Source organism: Mustelus asterias, chromosome 11, assembly GCF_964213995.1.
Source record: "Mustelus asterias chromosome 11, sMusAst1.hap1.1, whole genome shotgun sequence".
NCBI classification, from domain to species: domain Eukaryota; kingdom Metazoa; phylum Chordata; class Chondrichthyes; order Carcharhiniformes; family Triakidae; genus Mustelus; species Mustelus asterias.
In genome coordinates, this window is record NC_135811.1 from 1,478,814 (window position 1) to 1,502,599 (window position 23,786).

Below are 23,786 nucleotides of genomic sequence, written 5' to 3' on the forward strand. Positions count from 1 at the left end.
GCTAATCACTGTATATATCACAGTGACTGCTAATCACTGTATATATCCCCGTGGCTGCTAATCACTGTATATATCCCCGTGACTGCTAATCACTGTATATATCCCCGTGACTGCTAATCACTGTATATATCCCCGTGACTGCTAATCACTGTATATATCCACGTGACTGCTAATCACTGTATATATCCCCGTGACTGCTAATCACTGTATATATCCACGTGACTGCTAATCACTGTATATATCCCTGTGACTGCTAATCACTGTATATATCCCCGTGACTGCTAATCACTGTATATATCCCCGTGACTGCTAATCACTGTATATATCCCTGTGACTCCTAATCACTGTATTTATCCCAGTGATGTCTAATTACTGTATATATCCCCGTGACTGCTAATCACTGTATATATCCCTGTGACTGCTAATCACTGTATATATCCCCGTGACTGCTAATCACTGTATATATCCCTGTGACTGCTAATCACTGTATATATCCCCGTGACTGCTAATCACTGTATATATCCCAGTGGCTGCTAATCACTGTATATATCCCCGTGACAGCTAATCACTGTATATATCCCTGTGACTGCTAATCACTGTATATATCCCCGTGACTGCTAATCACTGTATATATCCCCGTGACAGCTAATCACTGTATATATCCCTGTGACTGCTAATCACTGTATATATCCCCGTGACTGCTAATCACTGTATATATCCCCGTGACAGCTAATCACTGTATATATCCCTGTGACTGCTAATCACTGTATATATCCCCGTGACTGCTAATCACTGTATATATCCCCGTGACTGCTAATCACTGTATATATCCCTGTGACTCCTAATCACTGTATTTATCCCAGTGATGTCTAATCACTGTATATATCCCCGTGACTGCTAATCACTGTATATATCCCCGTGACTGCTAATCACTGTATACATCCCCGTGGCTGCTAATCACTGTATATATCCCCGTGACTGCTAATCACTGTATATATCCCCGTGGCTGCTAATCACTGTATATATCCCCGTGACTGCTAATCACTGTATTTATCCCTGTGACTGCTAATCACTGTATATATCCCCGTGACTGCTAATCACTGTATATATCCCCGTGACTGCTAATCACTGTATATATCCCCGTGACTGCTAATCACTGTATACATCCCCGTGGCTGCTAATCACTGTATATATCCCCGTGACTGCTAATCACTGTATATATCCCCGTGACTGCTAATCACTGTATATATCCCTGTGACTCCTAATCACTGTATTTATCCCAGTGATGTCTAATCACTGTATATATCCCCGTGACTGCTAATCACTGTATATATCCCCGTGACTGCTAATCACTGTATACATCCCCGTGGCTGCTAATCACTGTATATATCCCCGTGACTGCTAATCACTGTATATATCCCCGTGACTGCTAATCACTGTATACATCCCCGTGGCTGCTAATCACTGTATATATCCCCGTGACTGCTAATCACTGTATATATCCCCGTGGCTGCTAATCACTGTATATATCCCCGTGGCTGCTAATCACTGTATATATCCCCGTGACTGCTAATCACTGTAAATATCCCTGTGACTGCTAATCACTGTATATATCCCCGTGACTGCTAATCACTGTATACATCCCCGTGGCTGCTAATCACTGTATATATCCCCGTGACTGCTAATCACTGTATACATCCCCGTGGCTGCTAATCACTGTATATATCCCCGTGGCTGCTAATCACTGTATACATCCCCGTGGCTGCTAATCACTGTATATATCCCCGTGACTGCTAATCACTGTATACATCCCCGTGGCTGCTAATCACTGTATATATCCCCGTGACTGCTAATCACTGTATATATCACCGTGACTGCTAATCACTGTATATATCCACGTGACTGCTAATCACTGTATATATCCCTGTGACTGCTAATCACTGTATATATCCCTGTGACTCCTAATCACTGTATTTATCCCAGTGATGTCTAATCACTGTATATATCCCCGTGACTGCTAATCACTGTATATATCCCCGTGACTGCTAATCACTGTATATATCACAGTGACTGCTAATCACTGTATATATCCCCGTGACTGCTAATCACTGTATATATCCCAGTGATGTCTAATCACTGTATATATCCCCGTGACTGCTAATCACTGTATATATCCCAGTGATGTCTAATCACTGTATATATCCCCGTGACTGCTAATCACTGTATATATCCCAGTGACTGCTAATCACTGTATATATCCCCGTGGCTGCTAATCACTGTATATATCCCCGTGACTGCTAATCACTGTATTTATCCCTGTGACTGCTAATCACTGTATATATCCCCGTGACTGCTAATCACTGTATACATCCCCGTGACTGCTAATCACTGTATATATCCCAGTGATGTCTAATCACTGTATATATCCCCGTGACTGCTAATCACTGTATATATCCCAGTGACTGCTAATCACTGTATATATCCCCGTGGCTGCTAATCACTGTATATATCCCCGTGACTGCTAATCACTGTATTTATCCCTGTGACTGCTAATCACTGTATATATCCCCGTGACTGCTAATCACTGTATATATCCCTGTGACTGCTAATCACTGTATATATCCCTGTGACTGCTAATCACTGTATATATCCCCGTGACTGCTAATTACTGTATATATCCCCGTGGCTGCTAATCACTGTATATATCCCCGTGACTGCTAATCACTGTATATATCCCTGTGACTGCTAATCACTGTATATATCCCCGTGACTGCTAATCACTGTATATATCCCTGTGACTGCTAATCACTGTATATATCCCCGTGACTGCTAATCACTGTATATATCCCTGTGACTGCTAATCACTGTATACATCCCCGTGGCTGCTAATCACTGTATATATCCCCGTGACTGCTAATCACTGTATTTATCCCTGTGACTGCTAATCACTGTATATATCCCTGTGACTGCTAATCACTGTATATATCCCTGTGACTCCTAATCACTGTATTTATCCCAGTGATGTCTAATCACTGTATATATCCCCGTGACTGCTAATCACTGTATATATCCCCGTGACTGCTAATCACTGTATATATCCCCGTGACTGCTAATCACTGTATATATCACAGTGACTGCTAATCACTGTATATATCCCCGTGACTGCTAATCACTGTATATATCCCAGTGATGTCTAATCACTGTATATATCCCCGTGACTGCTAATCACTGTATATATCCCAGTGATGTCTAATCACTGTATATATCCCCGTGACTGCTAATCACTGTATATATCCCAGTGACTGCTAATCACTGTATATATCCCCGTGGCTGCTAATCACTGTATATATCCCCGTGGCTGCTAATCACTGTATGTATCACAGTGACTGCTAATCACTGTATATATCCCCGTGACTGCTAATCACTGTATATATCCCAGTGATGTCTAATCACTGTATATATCCCCGTGACTGCTAATCACTGTATATATCCCCGTGACTGCTAATCACTGTATATATCCCCGTGGCTGCTAATCACTGTATATATCCCCGTGGCTGCTAATCACTGTATATATCCCTGTGACTGCTAATCACTGTATATATCCCAGTGATGTCTAATCACTGTATATATCCCCGTGACTGCTAATCACTGTATATATCCCCGTGACTGCTAATCACTGTATATATCCCCGTGGCTGCTAATCACTGTATATATCCCCGTGACTGCTAATCACTGTATATATCCCCGTGACTGCTAATCACTGTATATATCCCCGTGGCTGCTAATCACTGTATATATCACAGTGACTGCTAATCACTGTATATATCCCCGTGACTGCTAATCACTGTATATATCCCAGTGATGTCTAATCACTGTATATATCCCCGTGACTGCTAATCACTGTATATATCCCAGTGATGTCTAATCACTGTATATATCCCCGTGACTGCTAATCACTGTATATATCCCAGTGACTGCTAATCACTGTATACATCCCCGTGGCTGCTAATCACTGTATATATCCCTGTGACTGCTAATCACTGTATATATCCCCGTGACTGCTAATCACTGTATATATCCCTGTGACTGCTAATCACTGTATATATCCCCGTGACTGCTAATCACTGTATATATCCCTGTGACTGCTAATCACTGTATATATCCCCGTGGCTGCTAATCACTGTATATATCCCCGTGACTGCTAATCACTGTATATATCCCCGTGACTGCTAATCACTGTATATATCCCCGTGGCTGCTAATCACTGTATATATCCCCGTGACTGCTAATCACTGTATATATCCCCGTGACTGCTAATCACTGTATATATCCCCGTGACTGCTAATCACTGTATATATCCCCGTGGCTGCTAATCACTGTATATATCCCCGTGGCTGCTAATTACTGTATATATCCCCGTGACTGCTAATTACTGTATATATCCCCGTGACTGCTAATTACTGTATATATCCCCGTGACTGCTAATCACTGTATATATCACAGTGACTGCTAATCACTGTATATATCCCCGTGACTGCTAATCACTGTATATATCCCCGTGGCTGCTAATCACTGTATGTATCCCCGTGGCTGCTAATCACTGTATATATCCCCGTGACTGCTAATCACTGTATATATCCCTGTGACTGCTAATCACTGTATATATCCCCGTGGCTGCTAATCACTGTATATATCCGCGTGGCTGCTAATCACTGTATGTATCCCCGTGACTGCTAATCACTGTATATATCCCCGTGGCTGCTAATCACTGTATATATCCCCGTGACTGCTAATCACTGTATATATCCCCGTGGCTGCTAATCACTGTATATATCCCTGTGACTGCTAATCACTGTATATATCCCCGTGGCTGCTAATCACTGTATATATCCCCGTGACTGCTAATCACTGTATATATCCCCGTGACTGCTAATCACTGTATATATCCCCGTGACTGCTAATCACTGTATATATCACAGTGATGTCTAATCACTGTATATATCCCTGTGACTGCTAATCACTGTATATATCCCTGTGATGTCTAATCACTGTATATATCCCTGTGACTGCTAATCACTGTATATATCCCCGTGACTGCTAATCACTGTATATATCCCCGTGACTGCTAATCACTGTATATATCACAGTGATGTCTAATCACTGTATATATCCCTGTGACTGCTAATCACTGTATATATCCCTGTGACTGCTAATCACTGTATATATCCCCGTGGCTGCTAATCACTGTATATATCCGCGTGGCTGCTAATCACTGTATATATCCCAGTGATGTCTAATCACTGTATATATCCCTGTGACTGCTAATCACTGTATATATCCCTGTGACTGCTAATCACTGTATATATCCCCGTGGCTGCTACTCAATGATTAACACCCTATTTCAGACTGAAATGAGGATATCTCTGAACCCAGTGCTAACAGCACTGATATCTGTCCACGCGGAGGTAACCCCACCGGAGCCCATTGTAATCCTGGATAAGAGTCACTAACTGTGGCAGAATCCCGTTAGCGATCAAAGGTCGACAAAGATTGAGGTCAGAGGTACTGACAGAGAGAATACAGCTACAAGATTGCAGCTTTTAAACTCATAAAATGAGCTTCACTGTACACGGTCAGAAGGGGGTAACAATGTGCACTGTCTATCTGATACTCTATCATTCAGGATTGATGTGAGGTGAATGTGAATTAAAAGTCAAACCACGCTCGAACAAATTGCATTGCACATTCAATGGCAGATGTAACCAAGACAGATCCCATGGATTTCCCAACAACTCACCTGGATGTCAGTGTCCACTGTGAGTTGCACAATCTCATCAAGACTCTGCCCCACTCATGACGAATTTCAAGTCTTCATCTTCGAAGATCCAACCTCTGAATTCCCTCCAAAACTCACCCCAGTCTTTTCCATGAGCACTCATCACCTGATGTTTAACCTCTTCCACTGATGCTGCATCCACTGGCCTCACACAGCTGCACTCCAGCACCGACTCAAAGGCACAATTCCAGCTGTTCAGCCATGTTGTGCAGAACAAACACTGCTCCAGATGGGTGCCCTTTCCCAAGCAGCACGGACTCATTGACCTTCCGCTGCCTTTCCAGATCCACTGGCCTTCTCCCCAGGCTTCGCTATCTGGAGCCGGCCAGCAGCAGCACTTTTGCTGCCTGCAGCCTCTCCATTGTTCTGCTTTCCGGTGGTTCCTCTCTCTGGTGATTCTTCATAGTTGTCTCCTCCCAGTTACTCCTTCCCCACGGGTCTTCTTTCTCTGGAATCTTTCTCTGTATCTTTCTCTGAATCTCTCTCTGGAATCTCTGGAATCTCTCTCTGGAATCTCTCTCTGGAATCTCTCTCTGGAATCTCTCCCTGGAATCTCTCCCTGGAATCTCTCCCTGGAATCTTTCCCTGGAATCTCTCTCTGGAATCTCTCCCTGGAATCTCTCCCTGGAATCTCTCTCTGGAATCTCTCCCTGGAATCTCTCCCTGGAATCTCTCTCTGGAATCTCTGAAAATCTCTCTCTGGGTTCCCTCCTCAGGGTCCTGGGACTCCCCATGTTATTACTCCAAACCTGGCGCTGGGATCCTTGTTTTCACATTGTGTTACAGCAAACACACTGTGACTGGCCAAGTCATTAAAACTGAAGGAGGGGAAACCCAGAGCAGAGCATGTATGGCCTGACAGTCTGAATGCATGTGCCAAAATGCAGGACTTCCAGGGATCAGAGATCATAGTCCTCAGTCTCCAACTTGGAAACACCATCCTCATGCACCCGCCCTCTCATACCCCCCACAGCCCTCCCACAATCCCACCTTCCTTCCCCCACAACCCCCCCTTCCCTCCCCCACAACCCCCACCTCTTTCCCTCCCCCACACCTCACAACCCCTGGCAAGGGAAAGTCACACCCCTGGATCCAATCGAGCAAACCTTTGCTGTACTGTCTCCAATGCAAGGATATCCTTCCTTCAACATGGAAAGAAAAATCACACACAGTATTCCAGATATGAGGCAGGATTTTATGACCTCACTCGACCTGAGACTGGAAAATCCTGCCCGAGGTAAACGGACCTTCCCATTGTCCGCCTGTTGCCCGTTCCAATGCCCGTCGCGAGTGGGGCGGGATAATTCCGGCGGTGGTTTCAACAAAACCCTGTACAATTGTAGTAAGATGTCTTTATTCTTGTATTCCAATCCCCTCAGAGTAAAGGCCAGCATATCATTTGCCTTCCAATTCCTTGTTGCACCTGCGTGCTGACTTCCTGCGTTCCTTGCGCAACTAAATCCTTCTGAATATCAACACTTACAAATTCCACACCTTTTAAAAAGATCCTGCTTTTCTGGTTGTACAACCAAAATGAATAACCTCACACTCCCTCACGCTATATTCCACCTGCAAGCTTGCTGCCCACACACTTATCCTGTCTATGTCCTTTTGCACCCTCTGTGTGCTCCACGCAACTTGCCTTTACTCCGAGCTCATCAACAAACCTCGATACATTACTCTTTGTATATAGGCTGTAAATAGCTGTGGTCCCAGCACTGACCCTAGCGGCACTCCATTACTTACAGCCTGGCAACCTGACCCATTTCTGCCTGCTCCTTGCTTCCGATCCATCAACCAATCCTCTGTCCTTCCCAATATCTTATCTCCAATCATCCCCAATTCATGAACCCCTATTTCACTTTCTAACTTTTTAGTGTGGTATTTTCTCAAATGCCTTTTGGAAATCACCATATTCCACATCTCCTGATTCCCCTTTAGCTTCCTGGCTAGGTACATCCTTAAAATAAATTTGTCGAACACAATTTCCCTTTTGTGAAACCAAGTTGAATTGTTCTGTTTTTCTCAGGGCACTCAGTCTTTCTTAGTGATACATTCCAGTATTTTCCCCATTTCCCACTTTCTCCCAATGACTGATGTCAGGATAAATAGCCTGCAGTTCCCAATGATTTCTCTCCCTTATTTCTTGAATAACGCTGTCACATTTACTGGGACAGTTCTAGAATCCTGGGAACTTTGGAAAATCACTGCAAAAGCATCCACTATTTCTGCAGCCATCTCTTTTGAAATGGTCAGTTATAGAAGGGTAGCTTCGATTTTAGTCTCAAAGTTTCTCCAGCTCCGTTTCTCTGCTGATGTGAATTTCTGTAAGTCCCTCAATCCTGCTAGCTCCTCAGTTACCCTCTGTTTCTGCTCTGGAACTTGTGTCTTCCACCGTGAAGACAGACACAAATATATTTCTTCAGTGCCTTTGCCAGTTCCTCATTCCCTGGGATAATTTCCCCTGTCTCTGCTTCTGAGGGACCAACATTTATGTTATGGATGTTGGGGCATAGCCCCTTTAAGGGAACGGGTCATGTGACCCTGGATGTTGGGAGATCTGCCGGGGGCTGCCCTGGGAAGGCAGTAGGAGGTAGAGTACGGAGTGAGTGAGACCTGCAAATACATTCCTGTGTTCCCTGATGTCTATCTGCGGATACACCCCAGTCGCAGAGTACGCAACAGTTTACTTTAGCTACTCTCCTCCTTTTTATATAGGTTAGTTTGTTTTTACAAGCATACGCACGAGGGTTTCACAATGTCTGCACCATTTCATTGACACAATAGCAGGGGATAAGGAAAAGGAAGCGGGTTCAGGGTATGGCCACAATAAAAATACAGGTTAGGGTTTTCCATGTGTCCAGAATCAGAAATCTAATGGAAGGTTTCTTCTGAGAGAAGTGACTGATTGGAGAGTGACCCGTCTTTCCGCAGTGGAACTTCCTCAATCACAGACGGCCAATGGAATGAGTTACTCTGGAGACACGAGTTCCAAGCTTCCGGCACTTGGCAGGTTTGATGAGGGCCAGAGTTCTTCCTGCTGCCACCTGCTTGACGGCTGACAGCACAGGCTGTTGTCCTGCTCTCGTTGGAGGTCAAACAGTCACTGCTGGCGTTCAGTTCCCTTCCTAATTACCTGTGTTCCTGCCACCTGCTAAAACATTAGAACTCTTCCCCCCAGATTAACTCACTCTACACGCCCCGCTCATCATAACAATCTCACTCCCTCAGCAATGACCCTCTGACAGTGCGGCGCTCACTCAGCACTGACCCTCTGACAGTGCGGCACTCCCTCAGCACTGACCCTCTGACAGTGCAGCACTCCCTCAGTACTGACCCTCTGACAGTGCGGCACTCCCTCAGTACTGACCCTCTGACAGTGCGGCACTCCCTCAGTACTGACCCTCTGACAGTGCGGCACTCCCTCAGTACTGACCCTCTAACAGTGCGGCACCCCCTCAGTACTGACCCTCTGACAGTGCGGCACTCCCTCAGCACTGACCCTCTGACAGTGCAGCACTCCCTCAGTACTGACCCTCTGACAGTGCAGCACTCCCTCAGTACTGACCCTCTGACAGTGTGGGACTCCCTCAGTACTGACCCTCTGACAGTACGGCACTCCCTCAGTACTGACCCACTGACAGTGCAGCACTCCCTCAGTACTGACCCTCTGACAATGCAGCACTCCCTCAGTACTGACCCTCTGACAGTGCGGCACTCCCTCAGTACTGACCCTCTGACAGTGCAGCACTCCCTCAGTACTGACCCTCTGACAGTGCGGCACTCCCTCAGTACTGACCCTCTGACAGTGCAGCACTCCCTCAGTACTGACCCTCTGACAGTGCAGCACTCCCTCAGCACTGACCCTCTGACAGTGCAGCACTCCCTCAGTACTGACCCTCTGACAATGCAGTCCTCCCTCAGTACCGACCCTCTGACAGTGCAGCACTCCCTCAGCACTGACCCTCTGACAGTGCGGCACTCCCTCAGTACTGACCCTCTGACAGTGGGGCACTCCCTCAGTACTGACCCTCTGACAGTGCGGCACTCCCTCAGCACTGACCCTCTGACAGTGCAGCACTCCCTCAGTACTGACCCTCTGACAGTGCGGCACTCCCTCAGTACTGACCCTCTGACAGTGCGGCACTCCCTCAGTACTGACCCTCTGACAGTGCAGCACTCCCTCAGTACTGACCCTCTGACAGTGCCGCACTCCCTCAGTACTGACCCTCTGACAGTGTGGCAGTCTCTCCGTACTGCACTGGAATCCCAGTGTAGATTTTGTGTTGCAATCTCTGGCCTGGAAAACATGACTGTGAGGTGAGAGCGTCACTCACTGAGTCATAGCTGACATTGGAACGTTGCTGGTGATGAATGTAAAGTCTTGTGCATCCAGGCAGTAAACAGCCTGCTGCCCACCTGCACTGTAACTCAGAGCCATGCTGTGTGAGAGAGTATCTGACAGTATCTGATTTACCGAGCTCACCGCTAGCTGCTGCAGTGTTCTCTCCCCTAGCGCTGCCCATTGATATTTCCACCCTCCCTGTCACCAGGTGGTCGGCTTCATGTACAGGATTCAAGCGGAAAGGAGAAAATCCATGGATACTTCCAAAATGGAGCAGGACCTGCAGGTTCAGCTGATCAACTTTGAGCAGGTAAAGGGAGACCTGGGGAACTGGGTGGTGACGGACTGGCTGCTGTTCCAGGGAGCAGGAACTCAGCTGATGTTGGATTATGGTGGTGTGGAATGTGGCAGAGTGGTTCGGAGTATTGCTGTGGGATCTTTCCTGTCCCTCTGACCTCATGGAACTGACCCACAGGCTCTCTGTCTCATAGGACGGCTAACAAACTGAAGAGGTCAGGGGTCAAACCAGGCTTTCACACTGACGTATAGAATCAAAAGATAAATGACAAATCAGACTTGCATTTATATAGCACCTTTCACAACCTCAGGGCATCCCCCAGTGATTTACAGACAAGATCGCACTTTTGACATTGTAATGTTAAAAACACAGCAGCAAATTTGCACACAGCAAGATCCCACAGTCAGCAATGGGATATCACCGGATAATCTGTTAATGATGGCAGATGATGGATAAGAATTGGCACGTCTTTGAAGAGGACTCCTGGGATTGAATCATAGAATCATAGAATCCCTACAGTGCAGAAGGAGGCCATTCAGCCCATCGAGTCTGCATCGACCACAATCCCACCCAGGCCCTATCCCCAAAACCCCACATATTTACCCTGCCAATCCCCCGGACACTAAGGGGCAATTTAGCACGGCCAATCAACCTAACCCGCACATCTTTGGAATGTGGGAGGAAACCGGAGCACCCGGAGGAAACCCACACAGACCCAGGGAGAACATGCAAACTCCACACAGACAGTGACCCAAGCCAGGAATTGAACCCGTTTCCCTGGCGCTGTGAGGCAGCAGTGCTAACCACTGTGCCACCGTGAAGCGAAGACAAGGGGGTCAATTTGGAGGGAGGACTGTGCGGGTGCTTGGGGGCGAGGGCTGTGCGGGGGCATGGGGAGGGCTGTGCGGGTGCTTGGGGGTGAAGGCTGTGCGGGGGCATGGGGAGGGCTGTGCGGGTGCTTGGGGGTGAAGGCTGTGCGGGGGCATGGGGAGGGCTGTGCGGGTGCTTGGGGGCGAGGGCTGCGCGGGGGCATGGGGAGGGCTGTGCGGGTGCTTGGGGGTGAAGGCTGTGCGGGGGCATGGGGAGGGCTGTGCGGGTGCTTGGGGGTGAAGGCTGTGCGGGGGCATGGGGAGGGCTGTGCGGGTGCTTGGGGGCGAGGGCTGCGCGGGGGCATGGGGAGGGCTGTGCGGGTGCTTGGGGGTGAAGGCTGTGCGGGGGCATGGGGAGGGCTGTGCGGGTGCTTGGGGGTGAAGGCTGTGCGGGGGCATGGGGAGGGCTGTGCGGGTGCTTGGGGGTGAAGGCTGTGCGGGGGCATGGGGAGGGCTGTGCGGGTGCTTGGGGGCGAGGGCTGTATGGCGGAGTGGGGGAGGGTTGTGCAGGGGGTGGGGGGAGGGAAGGTGAGGGCACATGATGGCAGACAGAGGGCAGAGAGTGGATGAAGGCAGAGGGAAGGCTAAGGAGAGGGAAGCGAGACCCTGACAAGGCTGGATGGAAAGGCTGGATGGAAAGGCTGGATGGAAAGCTCTCAAAGGGGGTCAAATAGATACCACAACGTTCACAGGAGGTGGATGAATGAAGTCCCTAGAGGTCCCAGTGGGGCAGGGGTGCCTCACAGGAGATGGGCTTGGGGCATGATGGTTAAACAGACTTCCACTTGAAGCTGCCAGCCTTTTTCCTCTGGATAGCTGATGTCCAGCCTGATCTGGTAAAGACAGGTGGGGTGGAGGGAGTGCTGAGTGTTCCGGATTGGTGTTTAAATATGGCACTGGGACCTCTGAACCTTTCAGCTGAGGGCAGGCGGATGAATCAGAATTGGACTGGAACTTGCCTGTACGGAATTAATGAGGTTCCAAGCCCAGAGTTTAGCGCGAGATCCTGTCATTCAGGTCAGAGGGACAGGAGCTGTTGGAGCCACCAGCACCGCACAATCTCAAAATGGGACAACTTTGCACAGTCACGTACAGTAGAAACGAGGCCATTCAGCCTTTACAGGGCCCTGCTAGCTCTCTGTGGAACAATCCAGTCAGTTCCTCCGCTCTATCCCTGATCTGTGAAAGTTTATGAGTGGGATTTCGTCCCGAAACCGGAAAATCCCACCTGAGGTTAACAGGCCTTTCCATGGCCCGCCCCTTGCCCCACTTCCCCGTGGTGGGTGGGCGGGACGGTAAAATTTGCCCCTATTTTTCTCAAGTGGCCATCCAATTCCTTTAGGAATACCTCACCTCTCCTTCCACTGCCCTCCTTGGCATCAACCGCCAGGTCAGTACCCAGCATCCCGTGCTCAGAGATTGAAATCTGGCTCCCCAGGTACTTGCACCATCAGCCAATGGAAACAGGGTTTTCCTCATAGACCCTGAGCCAACCCTTCATAAACTTGGACATTACAAAAAATTCTCCCCTCAGTCTCCAAGGAAATGAGAACAGTTGCCTCATCTTCCAGACCCTCAGGCCCCCAGCTGCCTCTGCCCCACATTCAGCAGCAGTTTGAGTTGTGTGGGCCTGGCCAGACGGAGGCAGTGGTGGATGGAAGAACGCTGAGCTGATATTCAAATGTGAATTCTCCATGCGCGTTGAGTTCTGGAATAGCAATCTGACCACCTCCCTCCTGATCGCTGCTTTGTTACAGAAATTAGTTGAGCGGAAGACTCGTTTCTTCGGTGGAGACTCGGTGTCGATGGTTGACTATTTGATATGGCCCTGGTTTGACCGAATGGAGGCCTTCTCTTTCCACAAGTGAGTAAGGAACAGGAAAACAAGGTGAAGGAGCGAGTGGGGGACAGCACGGCGCACATCCCAGTCTCATTGTGGGATTGGCTCATTGTTCAATCCTTTGTCAAATGAGTTTGAAAAAGTCACAGCTCAGTGCCGGGGGGAGGGGGGGGTTCAGATACGAAGAGCAGCCTGAACCTGACACAAACCTGACACAAACCTGACATGATGTGGAGATGCCGGCGTTGGACTGGGGTAAGCACAGTAAGAAGTCTCACAACACCAGGTTAAAGTCCAACAGGTTTATTTGGTAGCAAATACCATAAGCTTTCGGAGCGCTGCTCCTTCGTCAGATGGAGTGGTCTCTGTTCTCAAACAGGGCACACACACAGAAATCAAATTGCAGAATACTGATTAGAATGCGAATCTCTACAGCCAGCCAGGTCTTAAATGTACAGACAATGTGGGTGGAGGGAGCATTCAACACAGGTTAAAGAGATGTGTATTGTCTGCAGACAGTACAGCTTGTGAAATTGTGCAAGTCCAGGAGGCAAGCTGTGGGGGTTACTGATAATGTGACATAAATCCAACATCCCGGTTTAGGCTGTCCTCATGTGTGCAGAACTTGGCTATCAGTTTCTGCTCAGCGACTCTACGCTGTCGTGTGTTGTGAAGGCCGCCTTGGAGAACACTTACCTGAAGATCCAAGGCTGAATGCCCGTGACTGCTGAAGTCACACAGCTTCCCTCCTGGACTTGCAGAATTTCACAAGCTGTTCTGTCTGGAGACAAGACACATCTCTTTAACCTGTGTTGAATGCTCCCTCCACCCACATTGTCTGTACATTTAAGACCTGGCTGGCTGTAGAGATTTGCATTCTAATTAGTATTCTGTAACTTGATTTCTGTGTCTCTGTGCACTGTTTGAGAGCACATTTCCACTCCATCTGACAAAGGAGCAGCGCTCCGAAAGCTTATGGTATTTGCTACCAAATAAACCTGTTGGACTTTAACCTGGTGTTGTGAGACTTCTTACTGTACAAACCTGATAGCCAGACACAGAAAATATCGGTGCTGGCACAATGCAGAACTTTGGACCGAGACACTGTAGAGGGAGCTTTACTCTGTACCTAACCCTGTGCTGTACCTGTCCTGGGAGTGTTTGATGGAGACAGTGTGGAGGGAGCTTTACTCTGTATCTAACCCCATGCTGTACCTGTCCTGAGAGTGTTTGATGGGCATGATGTGGAGATGCCGGCGTTGGACTGCGGTAAGCACAATAAGAAGTCTCACAACACCAGGTTAAAGTCCAACAGGTTTATTTGGTAGCAAAAGCCACAAGCTTTTGGAGCGCTGCTCCTTCGTCAGGTGAGTGGGAGATCTGTTCACAAACAGGGCATATAAAGACACAAACTCAATTTACAAAATAATGGTTGGAATGCGAGTCTTTACAAGTAATCAAGTCTTAAATGTACAGACAATGTGAGTGGAGAGAGGGTTAAGTACAGGTTAAAGAGGTGTGTATTGTCTCCAGACAGGACAGTTAGTGAGATTTTGCAAGCCCAGGCAAGTCGTGGGGGTTACAAATAGTGTGACATGAACCCAAGATCCCGGTTGAGGCCGTCCTCGTGTGTGCGGAACCTGGCTATCAGTTTCTGCTCAGCGACTCTGCGCTGTCGTGTGTCGTGAAGGCCACCTTGGAGAACGCTTACCCGAAGATCAGAGGCCGAATGCCCGTGACCGCTGAAGTGTTCCCCAACAGGAAGAGAACAGTCTTGCCTGGTGATTGTCGAGCGGTGTTCATTCACCCGTTGTCGTAGCGTCTGCATGGTTTCCCCAATGTACTATGCCTCGTGACATCCTTCCCTGCAGCGTATCAGGTAGACAACGTTGGCTGAGTTGCAACAGTATGTACCGTGTAACTGGTGGATGGTGTTCTCACGTGAGATGGTGGCATCCGTGTGCTTGATCGGGACAGTGTAGAGGGAGCTTTTCTCTGTATCTATCCCCGTGCTGTACCTGTCCTGGGAGTGTTTGATGGGGACAGTGTAGAGGGAGCTTTTCTCTGTATCTATCCCCGTGCTGTACCTGTCCTGGGAGTGTTTGATGGGGACAGTGTAGAGGGAGCTTTACTCTGTATCTAACCCCGTGCTGTACCTGTCCTGGAAGTGTTTGATGGGGACAGTGTAGAGGGAGCTTTACTCTGTATCTAACCCCGTGCTGTACCTGTCCTGGGAGTGTTTGGTGGGGACAGTGTAGAGGGAGCTTTACACTGTATCTAACCCCGTCTGTACCTGTCCTGGGAGTGTTTGATGGGGGACAGTGTAGAGGGAGCTTTACTCTGTATCTAACCCTGTACTGTACCTGTCCTGGGAGTGTTTGATGGGGACAGTGTAGAGGGAGCTTTACTCTGTATCTAACCCCGTGCTGTACCTGTCCTGGGAGTGTTTGATGGGGACAGTGTAGAGGGAGCTTTACTCTGTATCTAACCCCGTGCTGTACCTGTCCTGGGAGTGTTTGATGGGGGACAGTGTAGAGGGAGCTTTACTCTGTATCTAACCCCGTGCTGTACCTGTCCTGGGAGTGTTTGATGGGGACAGTGTAGAGGGAGCTTTACTCTGTATCTAACACCGTGCTGTACCTGTCCTGGGAGTGTTTAATGGGGGACAGTGTAGAGGGAGCTTTACTCTGTATCTAACCCTGTACTGTACCTGTCCTGGGAGTGTTTGATGGGGGACAGTGTAGAGGGAGCTTTACTCTGTATCTAACCCCGTGCTGTACCTGTCCTGGGAGTGTTTGATGGGGACAGTGTAGAGGGAGCTTTACTCTGTATCTAACCCCGTGCTGTACCTGTCCTGGGAGTGTTTGATGGGGACAGTGTAGAGGAAGCTTTACTCTGTATCTAACCCCGTGCTGTACCTGTCCTGGGAGTGTTTGATGGGGGGACAGTGTAGAGGGAGCTTTACTCTGTATCTAACCCCGTGCTGTACCTGTCCTGGGAGTGTTTGATGGGGACAGTGTAGAGGGAGCTTTACTCTGTATCTAACCCTGTACTGTACCTGTCCTGGGAGTGTTTGATGGGGGACAGTGTAGAGGGAGCTTTACTCTGTATCTCACCCCGTGCTGTACCTGTCCTGGGAGTGTTTGATGGGGACAGTGTAGAGGGAGCTTTACTCTGTATCTAACCCCGTGCTGTACCTGTCCTGGGGGTGTTTGATGGGGACAGTGTAGAGGGAGCTTTACTCTGTATCTAACCCCGTGCTGTACCTATCCTGGGAGTGTTTGATGGGGACAGTGTAGAGGGAGCTTTACTCTGTATCTAACCCCGTGCTGTACCTGTCCTGGGAGTGTTTGATGGGGACAGTGTAGAGGGAGCTTTACTCTGTATCTAACCCCGTGCTGTACCTGTCCTGGGAGTGTTTGATGGGGACAGTGTAGAGGAAGCTTTACTCTGTATCTAACCCCGTGCTGTACCTGTCCTGGGAGTGTTTGATGGGGGGACAGTGTAGAGGGAGCTTTACTCTGTATCTAACCCCGTGCTGTACCTGTCCTGGGAGTGTTTGATGGGGACAGTGTAGACGGAGCTTTACTCTGTATCTAACCCCGTGCTGTACCTGTCCTGGGGGTGTTTGATGGGGACAGTGTAGAGGGAGCTTTACTCTGTATCTAACCCTGTGCTGTACCTGTCCTGGGAGTGTTTGATGGGGACAGTGTAGAGGGAGCTTTACTCTGTATCTAACCCCGTGCTGTACCTGTCCTGGGAGTGTTTGATGGGGGACAGTGTAGAGGGAGCTTTACTCTGTATCTAACCCCGTGCTGTACCTGTCCTGGGAGTGTTTGATGGGGACAGTGTAGAGGGAGCTTTACTCTGTATCTAACCCGTGCTCTACCTGTCCTGGGAGTGTTTGATGGGGACAGTGTAGAGGGAGCTTTACTCTGTATCTAACCCCGTGCTGTACCTGTCCTGGGAGTGTTTGATGGGGACAGTGTAGAGGGAGCTTTACTCTGTATCTAACCCCGTGCTGTACCTGTCCTGGGAGTGTTTGATGGGGACAGTGTAGAGGCAGCTTTACTCTGTATCTAACCCGTGCTGCACCTGTCCTGGGAGTGTTTGATGGGGACAGTGTAGAGGGAGCTTTACTCTGTGTCTAACCCCGTGCTGGGTGTGGGATGACGGGAGGATGCTTTTGGAGGTCACCAAGCTGCACAACAGGAAGAAATCTAGAAGCAGGAAGAGGGTAGGCGGAAGTCTCGGTCTCAGGGTGTGAGACGAATGATTGAAAATGTTGCTGACTTTTCTGATGTGCCTGGGGCAGTAAGAACATCCCTTCCTAAACTTCCAGAGCCACTGAATCCCAGCTGAGGGGCAGACAGGGAGCAATGATAGTCCATGTCATTACTGTGCAAATCTTTAACAAGGTTATCTCAAACTCCCTTTGCTTTATCTGCAGTGAGAGTGGGTCCCGGGTGAGAGTAACACACATTTAGTGACATCACTGCTTGGAACTTCCACCTTTTGAGTATTATCTGTTTGTTTAAAGAGCTGTGTGAATCACAGAGGAATGTACTGGCCACAGAGAGTCCATCCCAATCAGCGCTTTGTTCAGGAAATACCACACATTCCTGAGACTGCGCCAGCTCCCAGCTCCAACTACTCTCTATTTAACCCGGTCTCCACACTGGCAGATTTAAACCCAGTGACCAGGAACCAGTGTCCGTCACTCATCCAGTCAGAACGGCAGCAACTAATTGGCATCCTTCTATCTGAGCAACGGCATTGCAGCCTCAGGAATTTATGGGATATCAGATGAGATTGTAAGTTCATAAGATTTATAAGATATAGGAGCAGAACTAGGCCATTCGGCCCATCAAGTCCGCTCCGCCATTCGATCATGGCTGATACGCTCCTTATCCCCATTTTCCTGCCTTCTCCCCATAACCCTTTCAACCCATTACCAATTAAAAATCTGTCTGACTCCTCCTTAAATTTACTCACTGTCCCAGCATCCACTGCACTTTGGGGCAGCGAGTTCCACAGATTCACAACCCTTTGGGAGAAGTAGTTTCTCCTCAACTCGGTTTTAAATTTGCTGCCTCTTATCCTAAGACTATGAACCTCTCATCCCAGAATGCCTCACAAGAGGAAGCATCCGCTCCACGTCTACTTTATCCGTACCCTATTATAGAAAGGATATTATTAAACTAGAAAGAGTGCAGGAAAGATTTATTAGGATGCTACCGGGACTTGATGGATTGAGCTAAAAGGAGAGGCTGGACCAACTGGGACTTTTTTCTCTGGAGCGTAGGAGGCTGAGGGGTGATCTTATAGAGGTCTATAAAATAATGAGGGGCACAGATCAGCTAGATAGTCAATATCTTTTCCCAAAGTTAGGGGAGTCTAAAACTAGAGGGCATAGGTTTAAGGTGAGAGGGGAGAGATGCAAAAGTGTCCAGAGGGGCAATGCTTTCACACACAGGGTGGTGAGTGTCTGGAACGAGCTGCCAGAGGTAGTAGTAGAGGCGGGTACAATTTTGTCTTTGAAAAAGCATTTAGACAGTTACATGGGTACGATGGGTATAGAGGGATATGGGCCAAATGCGGGCAATTGGGATTAGCTTAGGGGTTTAAAAAAATAAGGGCGGCATGGACAAGTTGGGCCGAAGGGCCTGTTTCCATGCTGTAAACCTCTGACTCTATGACTATGACTCTCTACCTTTTATCACCTTGTATACCTCAATTTGATCTCCCCTCATTCTTCTAAATTCCAGAAAGTATCGGCCTGAACTGTTCAATGTCTGTTCAATTATGCGCTGAGGTTCAATGTCCAGCACTGAGTGGTTAGGTCGCACCACCACAGAGCCAGCTGGCCGGGTCCCTCTGCTGGACTGCCAATGCAGCAGGTGGTGAGAGAACCAAGAGGGAAAAATATACAACCTCATTCTCACCAACCCGCCAGCCGCAAATACATCCGTCCATGACAGTATTGGTAGGAGTGAGCATTGCACAGTTCCTGAGGAGACAAAGGGATCAATGGGGATCAGGGGGCAAACTCTCCGCTGGTTGGAGTCATACCTGGTACAAAGGAAGATGGTTGTGGTTGTGCAGGTTCAGTCATCTCAGCTCCAGGACATCACTGCAGGAGTCCCTCAGGGGAGTGTCCTCGGCCCAACCATCTTCAGCTGCTTCATCAATGACCTTCCCTCCATCACAAGGTCAGAAGTGGGGATGTTCGCCGATGATTGCACAATGTTCAGCACCATTCGCAACGACTCAGATACTGAAGCAGTCCATGTTCAAATGCAGCAAGATCTGGACAATATCCAGGCTCGGGCTGACAAGCAGCAAATAACATTCGCGCCACACAAATGCCAGGCAATGACCATCACCAATAAGAGACACTCTAACCACTGCCCCTTAACATCCAATGGTGTTACCATCACTGAATCACCCACTGTCAACATCCTTGGAGTTACCATTGACCAGAAACTCAACTGGACTCACCACATAAACACAATGACTACAAGAGCAGGTCAGAGGTTGGGAATACTGCAGCGAGTAACTCCCCTCCTGATTCCCCAAAGCCTGTCCACCATCTACAGGGCACAAGTCACTCCCCATTTGCCTGGATGGGTGCAGCTCCAACAACACTCAACAAGCTCAACACCATCCAGGGCAAAGCAGCCCGCTTGATTGGCACCCCATCCAATAACATCCACTCCCTCCACCACCGACGCTCAGTAGCAGCAGTGTGTACTATCTACAAGATGCACTGCAGCAATTCACCAAAGATCCTTAGGCAGCACCTTCCAAACCCACGGCTACTTCCATCTAGAAGGACAAGGGCAGCAGATACATGGGAACATCACCACCTGCAAGTTCCCTTTCAAGCCACTCACCGTCCTGACTTGGAAATATATCACCGTTCCTTCGCAGTCGCTGGGTCAAAATTCCGTCCCTAACAGCATTGTGGATCAACCCACAGAACATGGACTGCAGCGATTCAAGAAGGCAGCTCACCACCACCTTCTCAAGGGCAACTAGGGATGGGCAATAAATGCTGGCCAGCCAGTGACGCCCATGTCCCACAAATGAATTTTAAAAAGTCCTGCCTTCACATTGAGAATAACCTCCATTGTGTTGTGTGGCACTATCACCGTGCTAAATGGGACAGACTTTGAACAATTCTAGCAACTCAAGACTGGGCATCCATGAGGTGCTGTGGGCCGTCAACAGCAGCGGAATTGTACTCCAGCACAATCTGTAACATCATGGCCCGGCATATCCCCCACTCAACCATTACCATCAAACCAGGGGATCAACCCTGGTTCAATGGAGAGTGTAGGAGGGCGTGTCAGGAGCAGCACCAGGCATACCTCAAAATGAGGTATCAACCTGGTGAAGCTACAACACAGTGCTACTTGCATTCCAAACGGCATAAAGAGCAAATGTTTTTTTTAAATTTGATTTGATTTATTATTGTCACATGTACTGGGACACAGTGAAAAGTATTGTTTCTTGCGTGCTATACAGACAAAGCATACCGTTCTTAGAGAAGGAAACGAGAGAGTGCAGAATGTAGTGTTACAGTCATAGCTAGGGTGTAGAGAAAGATCAACTTAGTGCGAGGTAGGTCCATTCAAAAGTCTGACAGCAGCAGGGAAGAAGCCGTTGTTGAGTCGGTTGGTACGTGACCTCAGACTTTTGTATCTTTTTCCCGAAGGAAGAAGGTGGAAGGGAGAATGTCCGGGGTGTGTGGGGTCCTTAATTATGCTGGCTGCTTTGCTGGGGCAGCGGGAAGTGTAGACAGAGTCAATGGATGGGAGGCTGGTTTGTGTGATGGATTGGGCTACATTCACAACCTTTTGTAGTTCCTTGCGGTCTTGGGAAGAGCAGGAGCCCAGACCAAGCTGTGATACAACCAGAAAGAATGCTTTCTATGGTGCATCTGTAAAAGTTGGTTGATAGGCAGAGCTAAGTGATCCCATGACCAACCAGGATCTAAGCTCTGCAGTCCTGCCACACCCAGACGTGAATGGTGGTGGACAATTAAACAACTCACTGGAGGAGGAGGTTCCACAAATATCCCCCTCCTCAATGATGGAGGAGCCCAGCTCATCAGTGTGAAAGGTAAGTGAGTGGGAAAAGATCTGGCAAATGGAGCAGAATGTGGGGAAATGTGAAATTATCCATTTTGGCAAAAAGAATAAAGAAGAAGCTAATTATCTAAATGGTGAGGGATTACAGAGCTCTGAGATGCAGAGGGATCTGGGTGTCTCAGTGCATGAATCACAAAAGGCTACTGTACAGGTGCAGCAAGCAATGAGGGGAGCTAATGGAATGTTGTAGTTTATTGTGAGGGGAATTGAATACCAGAATAAGGACCTTATGCTGCAGTTGTACAGAGCATTGGTGAGACCACATTGGGAGTAGAACAAAGAAAATTACAGCACAGGAACAGGCCTTTCGGCCCTCCCTGCACCGACCATGCTGCCCGACTTAACTAAAACTAAACTAAACCAGCACTGTGCACACCGTACTGGTCTCCTTGTTAAAATAAAGATGTAAATGTGGGAGAAGCATTCAGAGACAGTCACTAGACTGATACCTGGAATGGACGGGTTGTCGTATAGGAACGGAACTATTTACTCATGTGGAGGGTAAAGGCCGACAGGCAGTGATTGGGCTGAATGGCCTTTCTCCGGGTTGTGTGTTCTATGTGTGGGTGAATCTCAGTGAGTGGGTGACAGGGTCGCTGGGTTTGTGCAGAGAGCTTGCCCCAGGTGTGGGAGGGGTGCAGGGTGGGGGTACGTAACGCCTGGAGCTGGGGTCTGTTCAGGACCGGGGCTGATGACTGATTTTCTTGTGTTTGCTAAATCTCTCTTCCTGTTTCCTCAGGTACCTGGAGAAAGCCCCCAAACTGCAGCAGTGGATGAAGCTCATGCGGCAAGATCCCGCCACCAAGGCCACTACCCATGACCCTGACACCTATCGAGGTTTCAGTGAGCTGTACTTTGGGGGTAACCCTGCAGCATGTGACTACCGGCTGTGAGCGCAGCTCCCCTATTCCCCCCGGCCTACGTTACCAGGACTGAGAGCAGTCCCTTCACAGGACATTCTCCAGTTCCCATCCAGCGTACCGCACTCTGACAGAAATCTGACCCAGGAGTCAGGGAACTGTCAGCTCAACTTTGGATTAAAAAACAGAACCTGCCGGATAAACTCGGCAGGTCTGGCAGCGTATGTGGAGAGAGACAGAGGCTGGAATTTTACCGGTCCGCCGGCCCCGATTCCGGGGGTGGGCCAGGCTCGGAGAACGGGATTCTCCGTTGGCCTCGGGCGGGATTGCACGGACCTCGGCCGGACATGCTGATAAAATTCCGCCAGAGTTCAGGTTTCGAGTCCGGATAACTCGTCAGAACCAAGAGAGGCAGAAATGTGATTCCCTCTGTTTATCTCTGAAGGAGAGACACACAGACTGGAAACACGAACTCTGTCTCTCTCCACAGACGCTGCCAGTAAGTTTATCCAGAACTTTCTGTTTTTATTTCTGATTTTCAGCATCCGCAGTATTTTGCTTTGGATTAATCCCGGAGATAAAAGGAAATGAAAGCTGGAAATGTCAGAACAGAAACAGGGTCTGGAGGAGAATAAACTTACGATTAATGAATCTTCACCAAGTCCCTGACCCGGCCCACACTCCCAGTGTTTAACAAACTCGCCTCACACTCCCAGTATTGCCAGCTTTATCCTTACTCAATGTACTCTGATTTCATAGCGGAGGCCTGGGCGTCTGGGGCTGCTGTCTGAGGCTGAGCCGTCTGGAACTGCTGTCTGGGACTGGGACCTTGGCTCAAGGCTGTGTCTGGAACTGCTGTCTGGGATGTTGCTGTCTGGCTGGGAGGGGTGTCTTGTTTTCTGGGAGACTGGGACATGGGGATAATTCTATCCTTGCTCTGGGAGAGTCCACCCACCTTCACTTACGGCAGAGTGAGCAAACTCAGATTTGTGAGAGGTTTCTTTTGGCTCACTGCCTGTTTGTGAGCAGGGTCGGAACTCCCGGCTAGAAATATGCAGCCAATCCCCCAGAGATACCTGATCGAAGTATCAGATCCTGTAAGCGTCATGAAATAACACTGTTTAGCTGCTGAGAGCTCAGAGACAGCGAGCACTGTGACACTGATTTACCCCACACCCCTCACTGTGACACTGATTTACCCCACACCCCTCACTGTGACACTGATTTACCCCACACCCCTCACTGTGACACTGATTTACCCCACACCCCTCACTGTGACACTGATTTACCCCACACCCCTCACTGTAACACTGATATACCCCACACCCCTCACTGTGACACTGATTTACCCCACACCCCTCACTGTAACACTCTGATATACCCCACACCCCTCACTGTAACACTCTGATATACCCCACACCCCTCACTGTAACACTCTGATATACCCCACACCCCTCACTGTAACACTCTGATATACCCCACACCCCTCACTGTAACACTCTGATATACCCCACACCCCTCACTGTAACACTCTGATATACCCCACACCCCTCACTGTAACACTCTGATATACCCCACACCC

At 48.7% G+C, this 23,786-nt stretch overlaps 1 protein-coding gene across 1 annotated transcript in view; it reads left to right on the forward strand.

Annotated features, from left to right (window-relative positions):
- Positions 1 to 23,543, forward strand: part of LOC144500307 (glutathione S-transferase omega-1-like) — a 39,129-nt gene extending 15,586 nt beyond the window's left edge. The window contains exons 4-6 of the mRNA XM_078222996.1: positions 10,390 to 10,491; positions 13,106 to 13,212; positions 22,084 to 23,543. Coding sequence (XP_078079122.1) covers positions 10,390 to 10,491; positions 13,106 to 13,212; positions 22,084 to 22,237 — 363 coding nt within the window. The 3' untranslated portion in view covers positions 22,238 to 23,543. The remainder of the gene's footprint in view (positions 1 to 10,389; positions 10,492 to 13,105; positions 13,213 to 22,083) is intronic.
- The last annotated feature ends 243 nt before the right edge of the window (positions 23,544 to 23,786 follow it).